Genomic DNA, 20,389 nt, shown 5'->3' with positions numbered 1-20,389 from the left:
ACAGTGAAAGAAGAGCATGAGCTACAATATTCATTCCACATCTGACTAGTCAACCCACTTATATCTGTTAGGTAATGCTTTAGGATTGTGAGGAATAAAGCGTTTATTTTTATGAAGCACACTACGGTTCTCTAATGGAAGATGTTACAAAAGCATTGCTGTTACTCCTTTTAATGAAGAGTGAAATCCAGAGCATGGGTTTGACCTGTTTTGATTTTGTTCCCTGATGTGCAGCATTTTTTCTTCTTCCCAAGATTTTATTTTGGCCTCAGAATCTCATTAACATCTAAGAATTGTTTGTATTTTGGCTTCTTTTCTAAGTATGCTCTAAACATAAAATGAGAAACAAATGAACAGAGAAGATGGCAATGAGGAATAAACAAAAATGCAAGAGGGGAATGCTCCAGTTAGCTGGAAGGAAACACTGGTCAGTCTCCCGTTGCTGTAAATCAGGAGAATGCAGTTTCTCACTTCTGACCTATAAGAGAAGAAACTTTCCAGCAATTAGAGCTGTCATGTGAAATGTTTGCAAGAATCTCATCTGCTCCCATCAATCCAATTTTTTTGTTAAGTTCACTAAGGTTCACCAGCTTTACTCTACTGCTTAATGGATTGAGTTTGCTGGAACTCCGCCGTTTTAACACAGCCTGACATCTTAAGAGAATTACGAGATAGGAAGCCATCATTCTACAAAAGCATGTCAAAATATCACAAAAGTTTGTCCAGACTCTGTTTAATCAAATGGGGTTAAATACCATATAGAAGACAAAGCCATGAAACTTAATTCTCTTACTTATACTCAAGACACAGCAACAAATGTAAAGGCAGTAAGATGAGTCTCACTTTGCTGTAACTTTTAACCTGCAATCTGAAATGAGTAAAAATTTATGTTTCTCTCAAGACTGACCCTGGGGGATATCGGAATATGGTGTTTAGATCTACTTCAAAGACAAATAACAGAGCATACACTTTTCAGAAAATAAGAGTTTATTTCTTAAGGATGATTTGTTTTCCTTCCTTCCCTTTCCTTCCCTTTCCTTCCCTTTCCTTCCCTTTCCTTCCCTTTCCTTCCCTTTCCTTCCCTTTCCTTCCCTTTCCTTCCCTTTCCTTCCCTTTCCTTCCCTTTCCTTCCCTTTCCTTCCCTTTCCTTTCCTTTCCTTCCCTTTCCTTCCCTTTCCTTCCCTTTCCTTTCCTTTCCATGTTCCACCAGCGTGCAGATGGTGGCTGTACAACTCATGAGCTGTGCAGGTAAAAGTGTGTGTGTAACATATATACAATGGACTCCGATACCTCTTTATCAAAATAAATCAAGAACTGTATTGCTTTAGGAACATGGAGGGCTTTTAAAAATTACTTAGGATTAATTATATGTATAAAGAATCAATCTGCACAGAAGCTGAATCCAAGAAGGTCAATGCCATGAGAGGAAACAGGTGGGCCTAAAATACATAATACGTTCTGAGACAACAAGATGGGAGAATATGGTGAGAAGGCAGCCAAGTGTTATTTATGGAGTGAAGCTCCATGCAGCCCACCCTGGGAAGGAGACACAACTCATACACACAACTCTGTAAGTACTTTGCAGGTTTTTATGTGCACATATGTTGTTGTATTGCAGAAATTACATTTAGGGAAGTTTAATGCTATAATCTTCCAATTAAGAACCAGAACCACCAAAACTATTAATGAAAATGAAGGCAATTAGCATGATTTTGCATTAATTAAAACTCTCCAAGGTTTCAGTAAAATAAATAAAAAAAAACCCAAAATCTTTCTGCCAGTCCTAAACTAGATCCTGTCCTTTTCTTAAAACTCAGATGTGACTATTCAGCTCTTCCTCTCCCTCTGTTAAATAATACCCTTGTCGAATTCTGCACAAATATATATCACAGTTATCAAACCCTGAAATTTAACATCTGTTGGCAGCAAAGATAATTGTAATTTCTATTTTACTGGGCTTTTTCTTCATGTTTCGCTAATTAACTAAGGCTATATTGTAATGCCCCATACATCACATAAACCCAGACATGGAAGTTTGACATATCCCTTGCTGAAAGAGAAAGCATGTGCCTAACCAATCTCTGACAGGCCTCTGGAAATCTGTACTTGCTGCATGTGCAACAGTTCACATTACGTGTTTGCAAACAGGGTTCAGAAAAGTACAGGCCAGGCCTCCTCTTATGGCGGTAACCAAGTTTGAACTCAACCATTTCAAAGTTCCAGCCTTCTCAAAAGTTATGATAAGTTCTTTTACCTCTTATTTCTAGCCACGGCTGAAATGTCAAAATACAATGGGAAAGACTGTTCTGTGGTATTTCCAGCTGGGACTTGAAGTAGGCATGTAATAAATCTCACAAAGAAGGTCTGTTCTTGTGAGATTTCCACCACAGTTCTGCAGACTCAAGAGGTTTGAACAAGCTTTCTTTAAGCATTTGAACTTTGGCTGCTTACTTGAACCACATGGTTTAGTGCCAGTGTTAGGTTAACGGTTGGACTCGATGATCTTGAGGGTCTTTTCCAACTAAAATGATTCTATTCTATGATTTGTGGCTGCCCATCACTGATCTATGCTCATTGCTGAAGTGTGGCTTGGCTTAAAGTACTTTTTAAAGAATTGACTGGGGAAATTACACATGCAAAGTCCATATACTTGGGAATGCCCATTTCCATTCCATGACAGAATTCTCCTCTTGTCTTTCAATAGAAACACACTTCTCTACAAAGAAGGAGAGACTTCTGATCCTAAAAAACAGCCCTTGCAAGGCACAATAAGAAAGCTGATGGCCAAAGGCCTGACTTGGCAAAGCTATTGACTGCTCCTGTATTGCACTGACTTCCACTGGAATCACTGCCACTAAGCCTCTGAACATCCGAGTTATAAGGTGTGTATGAACCTTAGAAGATTCTGCACATTATAGCCCAAACCAACTTTTTTCCCGAAATAAACTGTTCCTTCCATTCTCTTTGTGAAATAAACTCCAAACCCATTGCTGGCAGAAGCGTTGGGGAATAATGCCAACTGCAGTAGCAAGCATTTGGAAGAAATTAATTTGTACACTTACATAAGCTGAGAGGTAACAGAATGAATTATTTACTCTCTGACCCTAAAATGTTTGTGGTAAGAAAAAATTCCAACATTTCCACATTACCTGCTTCACTTCTCATTTAATACATACAAATAAGCACAATAAAATTCCACAGTCATAACCTTCAGCTACAAAAACTACTTTTAACTCTGCAGAGCACAAAATATTAATGTAGAACAATGAAGAAAACACGGATACTGGAGTCTTCACTGGAGTGTGTGTGCTTTATGTGGTGGAACAGCCCCAACTGATAGTAGCTGGGCAAAGCTTTTTCAAGAAAGATGTCCTTGAGGGTAGAATTAATTTTCTGTCTTACTTGTAAAATATCACTTTAATAGCACTGTACAAAGAACAGCTCTATAAGCTTAAAAATAAAAAACAAAACACTGCCATTTCCCCTACAGCAAAGACTTTGCCATTTGCACTAGTACCTATACTTTCCCTGATAACTTCCAGTCCATGCTATGGAAGAGCACACACTGTGTGACTAGCAACTGGAAAAACAAGTTCAAATGACAACAACAAAGTTTTATAGTGTATAATTTCTTTTTTCTTTATAAATATCTATTTGAGTTGTCTAGAGGCTGAAAATTTTGCAAGCTTTTAATTGTAGCAAGAGTCTGATCAGCCTTTTAAAAATGATGTGACATACCAGGTACCTGTCCTATTTGTGAAGTTCATCCACCGTTTCTGCATCTAAAACATGGAACATCTTCTGTGTCCAAACTAATGCATTATCTATGAGCCAGACATCCATAGCTTTCAGAGATACCACCTCAAAATCATCTAAATAATGAATCAACAAAGTTATGAATATAATCTTACAGCTTCAATTATATTATTTGCCTGCCAAAACAACCAGTCAAAGAAAAAGGAGATGCAACCAGGGTTTTACAGACTGTAGGCTCAACTTGTCTACAGATGAAATTGATACTCACGCATCCACACAACGGACCAAAATACCAGGCTCTTCTTAGCCCATGTTTGTAAGCCTTTTAATGAAAGTGTATAAATATCACTACTGAACAACAACTCTGAGCCTAATCATGAAATGAGGTAAATCTCCACTGTTTTTATTGCTTTCATATGGAGAATCCAACTCATTGCAAAAAAAAAAATTAAAAAAAAAAAATATGTATACATCCCTGTTCACAAAGTACAAAAGCCTGAATTAATCTTGCCTGAGTTTAAGAAGCTGTTCCCCTCTTTTCACAGCTATAGAACAATTGTTTTATGGCTTGAACTTAAACCTAGACATCAGGCCTCAAACCTCCATCCATTAAAAACAGTAGTGAAACTCTCAGAGTCTGAATCTTGAAACTCACGGCTAAGCAAGGCAGAATAATAAATCTCAGTACACTTGATATTTTGGCAAGTTCAGACACAGAACCAATTCTAAATCCAGATGTTTGGTCACGTACCCACACATTTCCCCTTTCTATGCATTCTTGTATCTAACACAACTCAGGATGCCCTTGGGATAATTATTTTTTGTTTGCTCTTGCCTGTTTTGCAGATAAAGAATAAACATGGAAAATAAGATCACTCCTCTTATAGCTGTACAGATGTATATTTTTTAGAAGATATGGCAGCACAAAGAAAATAAGAAGCCTTACCCTGTCACTCCACTCTGTGAGGAACCAGCTCTTAGCACAGGGACCCATGTCACAGTTCTCAATATCATTTGGTCGCAGCTTCATGTTACATTCCTCGTCATCAACAATGTCTCCGAGGTTGCTGACACACTTCACATCCCGGGTCCTCTGCCCCACTCCACAAGGCACTGAACACTGTAACACAAGGGAGGTTGCATCAGGGCTCTGTGCGAGAATAACAGTGGTTTATCAGGGAGCTGGAAATGTAGATCTCATTAACTCCTGCTAACACATCACACACAGTATCACAGTATCACAGTATGTTTGGGATTGGAAGGGACCTCAAAAGATCATCTAGTCCAATCCCCCTGCTGGAGCAGGAACGCCTAGGTGAGGTCGCACAGGAATGTGTCCAGGCGGGCTTTGAATGTCTCCAGGGAAGGAGACTCCACAACCTCCCTGGGTAGCCTGTTCCAGTGCTCTGTCACCCTCACTGAGAAGAAGTTCTTTCTCAAATTTAAGTGGAACCTCTTGTGTTCCAGCTTGATCCCATTGCCCCTTGTCCTATCATTGTTTGGCACCGAGAAGAGCCTGGCTCCATCCTCGTGGCACTCACCCTTTATATATTTATGAACATTAATAAGGTCACCCCTCAGTCTCCTTTTCTCCAAACTAAAGAGCCCCAGCTCCCTCAGCCTTTCTTCATAAGGGAGATGCTCCACTCCCTTAATCATCTTTGTTGCCCTATGCTGGACCCTCTCCAGCAGTTCCCTGTCCTTCTTGAACTGAGGGGCCCAGAACTGGACACAATATTCCAGGTGTGGTCTCACCAGGGCGGAGTAGAGGGGAAGGAGGACCTCTCTCGATCTACTGACCACCCCCCTTGTAATACACCCGAGGATGCCATTGGCCTTCCTGGCCACAAGGGCACAGTGCTGGCTCATGGTCATCCTGTTGTCCACCAGGACCCCCAGGTCCCTTTCCCCTACACTGCTCTCTAATATGTAATTTCCCAACCTATACTGGAACTTGGGATTGTTCCTGCCCAGATGCAGGACTCTACACTTTCCCTTGTTAAATTCCATCAGGTTATCCCCCGCCCAACTCTCCAGCCTGTCCAGGTCCCGCTGGATGGCAGCACAGCCTTCTGGCATGTCAACCACTCCTCCCAGCTTAGTGTCATCAGCAAACTTGCTGATAGTACACTCAATTCCCTCATCTAAATCATTAATGAATATATTGAATAATATTGGCCCCAGTACTGACCCCTGAGGCACTCCACTAGATACTGGCCTCCAACTAGACTCCGCACCATTGACCACCACTCTCTGGCTTCTCTCTTTAAGCCAGTTTGCAACCCACCTCACTACTCTATTGTCTAGACCACACCTCCTCAATTTAGCTGTGAGGATGCTGTGAGGGACTGTGTCAAAGGCTTTCATGAAGTCAAGGTAGACCACATCCACCGCTCTGCCATCATCCATCCACCTTGTTACATTCTCATAAAAGGCTATGAGGTTGGTCAAGCATGACTTACCCTTGGTGAAGCCATGCTGACTGCCCCTAATGACCCTCTTATCCCTGATATGCCTTGAGATGACACCAAGGATAAGCTGTTCCATTACTTTCCCAGGGACAGAGGTGAGGCTGACCGGTCTATAAGTACCCGGGTCCTCCTTCTTGCCCTTTTTAAAGACTGGAGTGACATTTGCTTTCCTCCAATCCTCGGGCACCTCTCCCGTTTCCCAAGACCTGGCAAAAATGATGGAGAGCGGTCTAGCAATGACCTCAGCCAGCTCCCTCAGCACCCGCGGATGCATCCCATCTGGACCCATGGATTTATGGACGTCCAGACTATTTAATTGTTCCCTAACCCAGTCCTCATAGACTAAAGCAAACTCCTCCATTAACCTGGCTTCATCCGGGGTCTCAGGGGTACAGGGCTCCCCAGGACAGCCTCCAGCGGAGTAGACAGAGACAAAGAAGGCATTCAGCAATTCTGCCTTCTCTGTGTCTTCTGCCACCAGGGCACCCACCTCATTCATCAGTGGGCCTACATTGCCTCTGATATTAGTTTTATCTGCTATGTATTTGAAAAAGTTCTTCTTGCTGTCCTTGACCCCTCTCGCCAGCTGTAATTCTAAGGAGGCCTTGGCTACCCTAGCTGCCTTCCTGCATCCTCTAACAGCAGCCTTATATTCCTCCCAAGTGGCCAGTCCCTGCTTCCATGACCTGTAAACTCGCCTCTTCTGCTTGAGCATACCCAACAGATCCCTATTCAACCACGCAGGCCTTCTGGCTCCCTTCCTCGACTTCCTACATGTGGGGATGCTCTGATCCTGAGCATGGAAGAAGCAGTCTCTGAATGCAATCCAGCTCTCTTGGGCCCCTTTTCCTTCAAGCAGTCTTGCCCATGGGATTTCCCCCAGCAATTGCTTGAAAAGGCCACATCCACAGAAGCTACAGAACTACTCTGGATTGCTAGGAATAGGGAATAAAAATGCATTAGTAGTTTTAAATCATGTTCTCAGCCTGTAGTATTCTGCAGAATACTTTGCAGATACATTTGGAAAACACAAAATTAAACCCTGTCTTCAACAGGCCATGCTGGACCTCATCAAAATGAACTGCTGGTATTTGAATAGCAGGCTGACATATTCTGCATAATTTTGATCTTGACCTATAAGCAGATATGAAGCAAGAGAAATGCAAAGAAAACCAACTTCTGAATCCCTCTTACAACAGAGGACTGCCTTCTGCTTTCTTTTCTTCTACCTTAGAGAATGCTGAAAGCTATTGATATCTTTGCCTGATGTGAAGCATCCAGATTAAGAAGCAAGAACGAAGCCATTTTCTGCTGTGTATACATGAAATGTTTAGATGAGTCCTCTAAACACTCTAGGGTTAAAGGGGAAAATCCATGGGAATTTGAAGATTAAAGACTGCAGCACCTGCCTACAAGGGTACCCAGCAGAGCTTCCAAAGGCAGTCTCATTGTTTTTTCCTTGCTTTCAAATGCTTAATCATGTCTGCTATATTTACAGGTTGAAGCTATTTACTATGTCAAATATATTCCCTACAGTAAGATACCTCGCAGATTTCATCTTCAGACGGCAGCTATTTCTTCAACTGTTCACTCTATTTTTTGAGGTTTCATGCCCCACATTGATCCACCATACTTACTGAAGTCCACTCTGTCCTAATCTGCCATTCACTGCAGATCTTCAGCTGGCAAGTGCTGGTTGTTTCTGGTTTCTCCAGGTGATGACAGCGGTACTGCTGAACTGTCAAGGTACGATTGGCGTACATTTGCCGGCATAAGATCTGTCGATGCTGCATACCAAGGCCACAAGTTTTGCTGCACTCAGACCACTCCCCTATATCCCAGCTAAATAAATTAAAAAAAAAAAAAAAAGGTGTTTTTCTCAGTAAAGATTTCTCTAATACTGATCTTGACAGAACCCAAATGACATGATTCTGATGCTGGTACAGAATCTTAAAAAATAACACTTTAAACCTCTGCATGCTTAACTTAACCCTTTATGAAGACAATGTTATATACCTGTATCAAATCTACCTGTAATTGTTAATAATAAGCATGCATACAGATTGAACAAGTCATGGTTTCATGACATATTACAAACATGAAGTCACTAATACTTGTTATTTTTTTAATTATCTATCTATATTATTGCTGTAATGACACTTCCTCAAAATTTAAGATGTGTTGCAGAGAAGTTTTCTGCAGAAAAGGCTCTAAAAATGACAATACCACAAATATCATGTAATGCACCCAGGCATCCATTTATCAGTAAAACTGAAATAGCAAATTATAAGCAGTGAATGACATTTAATTTTAGAAACGAAAAAAAATTCTTAGATATGGGCTTCTCATTCCAAGATTTCACTATATTTATTTAATCACTTTTGTATAAACACGTCATTTTCCCCTTTCTGTTCTATTTCAAGCACGAAGACACACACAAACAAGGGAACTATCTGAACCCTTGGCAAATTTTATTTCAGAACTCTTGTGGAGAGCAAGCAACACTTCCCTGTTCTTTTTAATAAACATTTGCCTATCTTTGTTTATGTTCTTGACATTATCCTGTGTAAACAAATGAAGCTGAACTAATACAGCTATTAGAAAGAAAACGGTGAGAATAATGCTTGGTGTGAGAAGACAATTCCAAGTAAACAGCTTCAGAAGCTCCTGAGTATCTAATACAGCCTAGAAAATTGCTTTGTCAGGCATCTCTAACACTGTCACCAGCACTTGGACCACTAGAAACTTCCATGGGATAAGGAGTGGCCACTTGCTGCTCTGAAGAGAACTGAAGAGACAGAAAACACAGCTGCTGACCTGAAATAAAATTGCTATAATGGCAACTGGGTTTAATCCTTTTTATCTTCTTGGTATATACCCTGGATGAACTGACACTTTTTTTTCCTATTTAAAAGAAGTTGCTTAGCCAGTTGTAAGTCACAGTCTCCTGATGGCAAGTGTCTTTGTAGAAGGAAATCACACCTGAGCTGGTTGTGTGAGTGTGCTGGAAAGGAGGACTACTGCTTCCGAATCCAGGCTTCGAGCTGAAGAAATACTGAATTCCAGGAAAGGGAGGTGACGTTTATGAGGTGGCTGTTGTGAGCACTATCAGCCTAATCTCATTTTTAAATACAACACCATGGAATGAACAGATGGGTACTAGAGCACACTGATCCAATGTGAAGTGATACAACCTACACAGCCTCTTCGTTACACACGTATGTGCAGAAGCCTGTCAGCTGAAAAAATGTATGCACAGAGAGACCATATATAGTGTGCATGCCTGAACAATCACACACATTTTGAGAAATTACTACTCTCACTTGTTGCCAACTTCCCTTTGTTTACTCCGAATGCTATTGCTCCCTGTGAAGGGGAAGAAGGTCACCAACAACTAAGGAAATATATCCACGAAGCTTTATGACACAAATGCATGGTGCTTAGAAGTTCAAACTAGTTTCCCACTGAATAGCCTCTTTCATATGCAAAACTTCAATGACATTGGCTTATTTCATTTGACTTAAATTGTAATATCTTACAAAGCTGGACATGGGAAGAGGTTACAGGCCTCCTCTTCTGGAATGGGTTTGGTGCTGCTGTCACAGTAACTCTCAGATACTTCTTCATGAGTCTTTCTATTGACGCAGTGAAAAATTGGGTACTGTGACCCTGAAATGAAGAAGAAAATTAGGTGATGCATTGCAAAAGACTCTGCAGTATAAGCCATAACAGTACTGTCCAACACTGATACAGAAAGGAAATGCATAACTTAACAACATGAAATACAGACTAAGATTTTATCCAAAATCTCCAGATGTAAGAGCTGAATGCTGTACGGTTTACATTGTAGTATTAAGAGAAGTCCTTAGGAAACGGAAAGTACAGCACAGCATTGTAGGAAAGGCTCACTAATTGCCAGTCCCTTTCCATCCCTCTTGCTTCCCACTTCTCCCCTATGAAAACCTCAGTTTTCTAAAGTCATGTTATTGCTGTTCCAGCAACATGCAATGAGGCAAAGATATGGCTGATGGAATCCTTGTGAAACCTTCCTGTAAAGACTGGAAATCTGTTGACAAAGACACAGCAAGCACTGAGGGTGTATATGATAAAGCTGGAGAGGCCAAATGGAAGGATAAAGAATGTCAAAGAATGTTGAGGAAAGCAGCTGTGTATTAAGGGTGTGAGAGCAGTTTGCCGTAAAATCTTGAAATATTTCCTTTCAGAGGCAAATGCCGTAAATTCCCTTTTAATTTACATACTATGTATTTCACATTTTAAATGCTGTTGTTTTTACTGACTTAAGTACTAATATAAGCACACATAATAGTACTGACATGTCTTTTGTTTGTAAGATAACAGAAAACGCCAGGTCCAGCAATGCTTGTGTATACAAGAGCTGCTGAATAGTCAAAATGCTGCTTCTCTCCCACGCTGGAACCCTCCCGTCTGCCATTTATTTTATGTGCATGGTGTATGAATTGCTTACCTTTCCCACATGTAGTTGTGCACTCCGTTTTCCCAACCTGTTTCCAGTTGTGTTCTCGGTTTTGTCTTGGTGGTTGCACAGCAGGCACCTGGTGCTCGGGCTGATGAGCGGGAAATCTTCCTGGCTGAATAACTGGAAAAGTTCCAGGGGACTGTGCAGTGAGAGTGTCTGCCTCCCTACGCAAATCCTCATCCTCATGATTTGTACTTTCTGGCATTCCTAACTGACCATTCAAGGGTTCCCCTGGTGATGGACAATAACAAAAAAGTAAAATAATGGGTCTCAATTGCAAATATCAGTCTTTGTTTTCAAACACTAATTATAACAACTGGAGCATTGTTAAACTTCAAAGCAGCTTTAATCTGGTGCAGAGACCTCCTAATAGTGTTCTGGAAAGACTGTGTTGTTTTAAATGAAGATAACCAAGTCTCAGCTAGCAAATACATTAAAAACTGCAGAATCTCCAACCACACTGTAGAGTTAACGCACCCAGTGTCAAAATTTCCCAAAGCTTTTCTTTTTTTAAACCATGCTCTATATTCTGTGCCTCTGCATGTCACAGCACAGCTGCTTCTTGTTATGGAAAGACTACAAATACACTTAGAAATTTGTAAAGGCATGTCATGAACATTAAAAGTAGGATGAAACTCGCTTACAAATTTTGTACTGTCCTTCAGAACTCCACACCAGTACACACAGCACATACCCACGACTCAGGAGCACAAGCTGTCCAGATTCTAGCTTGGGAAGGCAACAGTTTTGTGTTTGATCCTCTCCAGGTGGGAGAGAAAAGAGAAACTGTGAATGGTTTGTTTTAAATTATCCCAAACTCTGAAGAGGAAAAACCATGTTCTACTTCATTTCTGAGGCACAGTTATAACACTCCAGCTCATGCAAAGCCATGGTTAACATTTTACAACAAAATTGTTACTGGAAGTAGAAACATGTGACCAGAGTCCCTGCTACAGTATAAATAATCCTTGCCAGTATTAATTCACAGAATTATCTATGCAGACTTCTCTTTCAACATGTAGGGTGAAATTCTGGGCCTCTCCCACATGAATGGCAGCATTTATGCTGAATTCAATGGTATTAATTTCTCTATTAGCTTACTGGGTAACAAAATATGTTTAATAATAGGAAATAGTGGCATTTTACCTGGCCTCCTGTGAGCAAGCAACTGAGGACTAATGACATTGTCTCCTGGAATGATATACTCATAATGTATACCTGGGTTAGGCTGCTGATGTATCATCTAAAAAGAAAAACAGCCATATATTCAGTTCTTCCACTTGTTATATTACTAATACTTAGATATGTACTTGAACTGATCAACTATGTAGCATTATTTATCATTGGTCAGGATATAAACAAAGGTTAATGCCTGCCTCCAAAAAATGCAAAAAAAATATATTTGTTTCTGGAAAAAATAAGAAAATACAGGTTACTGCCTTTGCAAACTGAGATTGCTTGTGATGGCAGAGAATCTGTTTCTCTATATCTTTCTTGAGAAATGTAAAGCTGACATGCTGGGGGCCAAGGTGCAGCTACGGGCTGGACCAGCCCTGGCCTGGCCTCTGGTCACACCAGCCTCAGCAGCACAAGAGATGGTCCTGCGGTCACCAAAGCATCCTCAAATAGAAGGAGCTTGACAGATACCTTTAAGGAAACATAAGCAGAGAAGAATACATACCACAGACCCTAATCTACAAATCCAGCCAACTGCCTTTTTTAAGGTTTATCAGCTGTGCTTGGATGGAGCACACGCATGCAGCACATACATGTTTTCTGTGTGTACTGTCTCACAAATCAAACTGTTCCTGTCATCACCATGCAGCTACCTCTGCAGGACTCACTGGAGGCTCAACTTTGAACTATCTGAAATGACTAACACTGTGCCACTCTCACCATAAGCATTGCTCAATAAAGATCAAGTGAACAGATTACAAAGACCCACAAACTGGTTACAGCAGCTGAAGGGCACCCGTGCAACCCTGCTGCATCCACCCATGCTAATTTTCAACTGAATTAAGATGTAATGTAAGTGCAGACAGACTCCCACTGCTATACAGCTAGCCACTACGTCAAGGTGTTTGTTGTGAAACACAGGCAGGAACCAGAAGGTTTTCTCCTTTAAATGTGAAAATGAAGCTGAGTGGTTCCACAATGCTGCTGTGCAAGGCCATGTGAACTGCCATGGGCACACTGCTGAAAGTCAGTGTCACTTCTGATGTGCCTGTTTAAGCAGTCAGGCTTGAGCAAGATCTGACTTTATGAAAACTTTTAAAAACTGTTAGCAGCACACTCCATACCCAGCTGGCTTGTATAATGTTATGTTGCTGCTGCTGAGAACCTGAGCATACTCACGCTAGAAATGCTGAGATGCCATCAGCTGCTAATTTCACTTGTTGAGCTTTGATTACTTCAGTATTGCTTCTACTGACACTGCACACTGCTGATTTAGAAGTTCTGAACTCCTTGTGGGAATTGGTCTGGTAGAAGCCTCAGATTACACTTAAAGTACCTTTTGAAAACAAACAAACAAACAAAAACCCTCACGCACACAAGATCAACCACCAGAGCTTGTACTAGCTCTGCGGTTCTGACAGACCATGAGTCAAAAAGAAGAAAGTCATGCTCTGCCAATGGCTTTATGTCCCAGCAGAGCACACGTATGTTTCAAGGTTTCACCAAATCCATCACACCAATCAACACCAACTACAGGTTCAGACCTTTGTTTTTCCTTGTGTCGAAATAACTTTTTCCTTGCCAAATATAATAGCTGTTCCTCAAAACTCTGTCCCTCAGAGATCACTCACTTTTCTGAACCATCTAGTAACACATTGCCTGTAATATTTTTTTCAAGGATTGGTCCTTCCCATGTAACTTTTTTATCCAAAAAATACACCCTCTTTGTGTTTGGTCCCAAGAGAACTGAGCACTGTGAAGCTGACTTCAGCAGAACCAGGACCCTGTTCTTAAGATGGTTCCAGGAACAGCTTTCCAATGGTTCCCATGCTTTTTCCATGACATTTCTCAAAACAACTGAAAAGGCACAAGTTATAAAGAGCTTAGCTGATGAAGTCCCTATGAATATGTTGTCACAGCTTTCCTGCAGAGAAATACCTGGAATTATACAACAGTTTTGCTTTGAGTTAGTGGACCTACGTCTTTGTAACAATGTATACACTTCACACTTGGACAAAACATGCATTTCTTTTTATCTTGCTAATTATAACCTGCGCTAATTTAGATAGCTTTTTCTTCTCCATTTTTAGAGTGGAAGAAAGATAGTATTATCTCAGGAAAAAGGAACAGAAAGCCATTTGGAACTCCTATCTGCAAATCTCTTCATTTTTCCACACAGAACATAAAGACGGTGAGTATGGATGGAAAGAGAATTACATGAGTCAGGAACTGCAAGACAAAGTCTGAAAAAAGACATCCGTATCTGCATAGCTACAAATTTGAAACCCGTAAGAGAGACTGAGTCATACTGATGATTGGTTTTCTTTTATCTAGCACTACCCATTTTTATCCTTCCACACTACGCTGAAAAAGACACTAAACCATCAGCTTATAATGAGTTGTAGTATTCCTCATATCTACAAGAAACATCTCAGGTAAGAGTCCAGTCAAATTAGAACTGGCAACCCACAGTAGCAGCCACAGAGCAAAACTGCTAAAGCTGTGCCCATCACACCAGCTTTCTTATATTCTTTGCAAAAGAAAAAAAAAAGATACTAAGCCTAAACTAAAACATTAAAATATGATAAATCATTACATATTAGGCATCAATCAGCTGACAATAAAAACTCAAAACCAAACCTCAGCTCACAGCATCGTACTCAATGAGACACATATTTTAAAAACATCGAGTCTGCATCGCAGAATCTAGGAGCCCAAATATCTAATCTTCCAGGCTTTTGCCAGTCTTACATTGCAATCAATCAGAAATTATCAAAAAAGAAGTAATGTTTGCATAATTATTACATTGCTTTATTAATACACCATATAGAAGATGGAGAATAACTTTGCCAACATCTAACTTTTCCCAGCTGAGGAACTGGGGTACTTACTATTCTTCTATGAAATAACCCAGCACACTCACTTTTCCACCCCAATGAAAGGCAAAAAACCCTGTACTCAGATGAAACAACCATCTCACCAGTTAATCTAGCTTTTTCAATGGACTTCCCCCTGTGAAAGTGTATCATCTCAGAATACATCATTTATCTCTGAATAAGTTGTAATCAATTCTAGTTATATTTTTTATTTCAACGTGATGCAGTAAAACCTGTCCAACCTGATGTAAGCAGCTTTCTCAATTTGATTCCCACCTCTTAGTCACAACTTGTCTTCTCTCTTCCTTTCTCAAATGCCTATTATCTATGGTCTCCTAGCACAGTTTTGTATTAAAACTGCTCGGTCTCAAATCCCACATTCTATAGTTTTTTGGACTTGTGTTTCTTTTAAAGAAAACTGAAACAGTATCACTCTGTGAGAGGCCTTGTCTGATTTAGATATTTGCTTCAGTTCACCGTAAAATTAAACTAAGCCAAATTTTCTTAAGCAGGAAGGTATCCTGAGAAAATCCAGTTCAGGTCCCTCCCGCCCCCCAGGTATTTGTGTGCTTATCTCTCTTTTACCAAACATGAAAAACTGGGTTTACTTGATCAATGAAGTCTAAGAGAAAAAGGCTTTATCATTATTTAGGTTTCCTATGATCTGGAGCAAGATGGGAGCAACAGCGAGCAATAGTAAAATATCAAAAATAATGTTTCAAAATTAAAGGAACAAACCAGTAAAAAAATACTGATAATGAATGCAATTTTAGAGTTCATGTTAACAATGAAATGACCATTTTTTTTTCAATCAAGAAACTTACATAGACATCAAGGACTTCATTTGTTGGACCATCAGCTAAAAACGACTCTCCTGCAGTGCTGGAGATTTCATTTGGGCGTTTATAAGTGAACATTGTCCCACCACCTTCATATCTCCCAGGACGATCAATTGCCCAGTTTCCATTGATGATGGACCGTCCTGACCGACTCCGCAACGCTGTAGAGGATGGGGACAGAAACACAAGGACGTTGATCAGAGTAAATCACCTTCACATACTGGTGCCAAATCAGATCGCCAAAGCTGCATTACACTGTTGGGTGTCCTCTGAGGCCAGGGGACAAATCTGTGTAGCTGCTGAAAAGAACAATGTTATGTTAGTATTTGAGAAAAAAAAAAAAAAAGGTAAAAAAAAAAAAAGCTTAGAAAACTTTGTCAGAACATTTGGTATGTTTATGCTGCAAGAAAAGAAAGAAAAATCAAAGACAGCTTGGCAGACTTTCTCGACAGTTTCCCATAGGTTGTTGTGTGCCCCTCAGCCAGGCAGCGGCACACACTGACCACAGGGAGATCCAAGGAAGTCGCTTTCCCCTCCACTTCCTCTCCAGTGAATTGGCTATTTCATCATTCAGACGGAACAAAACACAGAGGCGGATACAGAAAATCAGTACATTATACAATGCAGAAGCACCAATCTGGGGACACATGAATATCCGGGGTTGCCAAATACTCCAGTTACTCTTCACAAAGCCATTTGGCTAGTCCCTCCATTTCCTTCTCACTACACAACTTTTTTTCCCAGACCATCTGCAGAGCCCCAATCTGCAGCACTGTTTGGAAAGGAAAACTCTCTGAAAATGCCAGAAGGATCTCTTGTGTTAGAAAAAGTGACTTTGCAGATCCTCTCCTAGTCAAGAAAGCATAAAATCTGGATTCAATATCCAGTTGTGCAGGGCATTCCCTTTGTCATCATGGGCAAGTCATTGATTTCTAGCTGCTCCTGTTCCTTCTTGTTCCCACTTTGTTTATCTATGTGACTATAATTTTAAACCCTTAAGGTCAGAAACTCCTGCCACATACATGTGCATAATTTTATGCAATATTACAGTTCTATATTCTAAAACACAGTAATATCTTGAGGGTGAAACCATATCAGACATCGTTTAAATACCCAGAAAAGACATGACTCTTTCTCTAAAAGCTTTACTTAGACCTTCAATTTTACTACAAAAGAATTTGCTTTTAAATACAGACTTTAAAACAGACAACTAAACATACTAACATCCTTGGCTGTATATTGCTTGACAATTTACTTTTTAATGCAAATTCAAGGCATGAGCTTTGAACTTACATAAATTTACGGTTAAGGACCTAGTTATTCTAGAGACTGTTTCTTCTTTGTTCTGTCACAGCAACTGTGATATTCAGTTAAAAAGCTCTCAGCATTATACACAACTATTTATACTGCTGGGAAAAACTTTAAAAGCCTACACACATGGCCTAAATGATGGGAAATTAAATTTGTGTCATTAATTCTGAAGTAATACATACTAGAGAAGGAATTTAAATTGTTCTTACATATTCCAGACATCCAAATTAACTGAATTAACCAACAGATGCAGTCTTGCTGCTTTTGCTGCAGGCCTCTCCGAGAGGAACATCCGTGTGACTGCGTGGTGAGAAACACTCACAGAACAGCAATGTAAAGGGGCAGTATGTTGTGATAAAAAAACAACAGCAGTAGAGAACCACACTTCAGTAAAATACTGCTATCAATGTAATTTCTTTATTTCATGATGGGTCTGAGATCTTCCTCAGAGACAGAAGCTTAATCTTGCTCAGACTCTCTAATGTGCCTGTTCTTACAGATAATCCCACTATAGTTTTCAAAAAACCTTTCATTTCTTTTCTACCTGCAAAAAGAAAATACAATTTACTTGCTTAAAGGTAAACATTTTACAGTTAATCTTTGCAAACAAAAATGCTCATTTTCTGCCACTGCAGCAGTCATTTTCCTTTTAGAGTATTCATTAAACTGTTCCTCTCTGACTGTCCCTTGCCAGTGCATCTTCCTCTTCATTCAGTTCTGGCTGTTTCTTCTTTTGCCTCTGACTCCAAAAGCCACGTTGATGCATCAGCAAAAGGAAAATGCGGGGGCAGCAAATCAGAACAGGTGATTAACTAGTGCTGCAGTAAATACTACGGGCTTTGAGAAACAAAACTGATTTATCGTATAGCCATATGATCTATTCAGGCACAGACACAGCAGCAGTTTCGAAGTCTCGACAGCTTCGCTAAAATCTCCAAACAAATTACAGATTTAATCTGCATGTTACAAAAGGGCATACATCTTCAGAAGATCATCCAGTATTGCCCCATGGTTTTTAATACAGTCTTCTCCAATAGGTATTAGTAACAGGCAACTGAAAGGAGAACACATTAGCCAGTCTACCCTTTCTCTTCTGTTGGGTCTTTTTGATAAGATGAGAAGTAAAACGACACAGACACACTCTCCTACTACAGTATTCTCACACTTCGACTTCAAATACTCTGGAATATATGAGTTACTGCAGAACACGTATACAGTGAATATATGACATGATATTTGCAAAATATGTGATTATATCGCATTTATTGTGCTTCAGTGTCACTATTGCTCAGGCACACAGACTCAGTCCCACTGGGGACCAGTGTGAAACAATGAAAATCTAACCAGAGACCTTTTGAAAACAGATATTAATAGTAGTGATAATCAACCAGATGATTGATTTTCATCCTTTTACTCACCCAGCTGCTAGAGAAAAACTGTAAATATATGTCTGTATATGGGCTGGAGCTTTTTAAATAGGGAGTTCAGGAAGCAGATTAGATGATGCAAGTGAAAAGGTTAATTAAAGCAGAATTTAGCATTTTGGCAATTCTTCCACTGCAAGGCATAAGCAGGCTTTATAAATTGCTTTTTTGGGTTTCATTTTCAGTTTTTTCTCTCTTATTGCTTCCTCTCTTTAAAATTACTTTAATGAAAAGCCTTTTCCCATTTTTCAAACAGGTGTTTTTGAGTGATTGATGACTTTTAATATTATTATTCATAAGTACAGAATTAGTAACACAGGATTTCCATGCTTCCACAGGGAATAAGTTACACAGAGGCAATACTGCCAGATGTTGAGATATGACTCTAACTAGCTCATCTAGAGCACACAATTAGTTTCCAAAAGCATTTATTGTAGGACACACTAATATTAAGGGAAAAAGCAGATAAAATAATAAGAGGAAACAACAGAGATGATGTGTATCTTTACACTAGTGTTAGGTTTACAAGGCCTCTAGCACAAAAATAAACCTGCTTAGTCCTCTTTAGCATGATAGGCTTTACTGAAGTCAGGAAAGCGTGGAGGCATTAATAGTATACTGTTAACTATATATGCCAGTGTTGTGTGTTGGGATCTCAATAACCACTACCACAATTAAAGATACAACAACCCACTTCTGCACCAAGGGTGTTTCAATTCCCAATTTGTATCAAAGTGTACAGACTGCAATGAGTAAAAAAATCTTGTAAGGAATGACACCAGTCCTAAACAAAGTCATTGTATTTTATGAGTAAGTACATTTCAGTCCTCTACCCTGAAGTGGAAGTAAGAGGCAAGTTATCAAAAGGCCAGCACAGTATTTGCTGAAGATAAGTATCATCCCAACAATTATGGGAAATGAGCAGGTTTCTTATTATTCTGTGAACGAGCTAAACTAAAAGGACTTACACAATTATCTACACAATCATAGTATATGATAAAGAATGATAAGCTTTTAGTTTATTTTTACCTAGCCATTCCCTAAAAATGTATTTGAGGTATACAATTAAAGTACTATTAAGATAATATATAAAAAGCTCATTCTCTTGCACAGAAATTTCCCTCAAGTTGAAAAGGTTGGAAAGGGTTGGAGGATGACTGAATTCCCAATTCCACTACAGTCAATGTAAATATTCTGCTGTTTCCAATGGTATATAATTTTACCCTTGTTCAGGTTGGTCCTGAAAATACTGAAGAGTCAGTACAGAAGAGCTAGCACAAAGTAGACTGAAATGAAATTGGGAGAATATAAACAGCAGCACTAAAAACCAGAGGAACAGAGTAAGAATCATGCATGTCTTGCATGTGTAGATGAACTATGTTAAATGCATATGCAGTTCCACATATACTGTTTTAGGAAACACAGCACCTCAAGGGAACTGTAGTGGTTCAAAAGGATATAGGAATTGAACAATATGTATGTAACTCACAATTTTTTTTCTATAAAGCATTTCAAAAAGTCTTATCACATTCTGACTTACACATTTCTCTCTTTAAATAAGACAGAGCATAACTAAGGTGAAAGTTTCTAAGTGGAAGTCTCAGAACTTCAGCTCTTATAAGGCTTAACAAGAATTTCAGTCTCATCCCAATGAAATAGCATGGCTTGAATTTTTAGCTATGTATTTCCTATCATACCTCAGTAACATCGGGAAATACTCTTCACTGGCAATAGCTGTAAAGCAAGTATTTAGAAATAACAAACAACATTCAGGACTAGTAATCTCCAGGAGGGATATGTTTCCAACGTAGCATGTGATATTTTAGCTATGCAACTCCCACTGAACCTGCAGATTATAGTATTTGGCTTAGTTACACAATTTCAGTTAGAATCTGGTTCTTATATTTTAGGAGTTGATCAGACTGGCTGCTAATGGCTCTGAACGTGATGGCTGAGCCTTCTGGCACCGTGCAGCTGCACATTACTTAGCCCAGCACAGAAACTCAGCACATATTTGGAGTAAGTCCTATGGGTGGAT

At 39.7% G+C, this 20,389-nt stretch overlaps 1 protein-coding gene across 4 annotated transcripts in view; it reads right to left on the bottom strand.

Annotated features, from left to right (window-relative positions):
- Nucleotides 1-20,389, bottom strand: part of THSD4 (thrombospondin type 1 domain containing 4) — a 270,932-nt gene that overhangs the window by 15,884 nt on the left and 234,659 nt on the right. For all 4 annotated transcript variants that reach the window (XM_071813860.1, XM_065847274.2, XM_071813861.1 and 1 more), the window contains exons 9-14: nt 15,602-15,777; nt 11,872-11,968; nt 10,714-10,956; nt 9,767-9,896; nt 7,865-8,069; nt 4,703-4,876 (exon numbers count right to left, since the gene is read on the bottom strand). In XM_071813860.1, coding sequence (XP_071669961.1) covers nt 4,703-4,876; nt 7,865-8,069; nt 9,767-9,896; nt 10,714-10,956; nt 11,872-11,968; nt 15,602-15,777 — 1,025 coding nt within the window. The remainder of the gene's footprint in view (nt 1-4,702; nt 4,877-7,864; nt 8,070-9,766; nt 9,897-10,713; nt 10,957-11,871; nt 11,969-15,601; nt 15,778-20,389) is intronic.

Source organism: Patagioenas fasciata, chromosome 12, assembly GCF_037038585.1.
Source record: "Patagioenas fasciata isolate bPatFas1 chromosome 12, bPatFas1.hap1, whole genome shotgun sequence".
Taxonomy (NCBI): domain Eukaryota; kingdom Metazoa; phylum Chordata; class Aves; order Columbiformes; family Columbidae; genus Patagioenas; species Patagioenas fasciata.
This window is presented reverse-complemented; position numbering and strand designations above follow the sequence as displayed.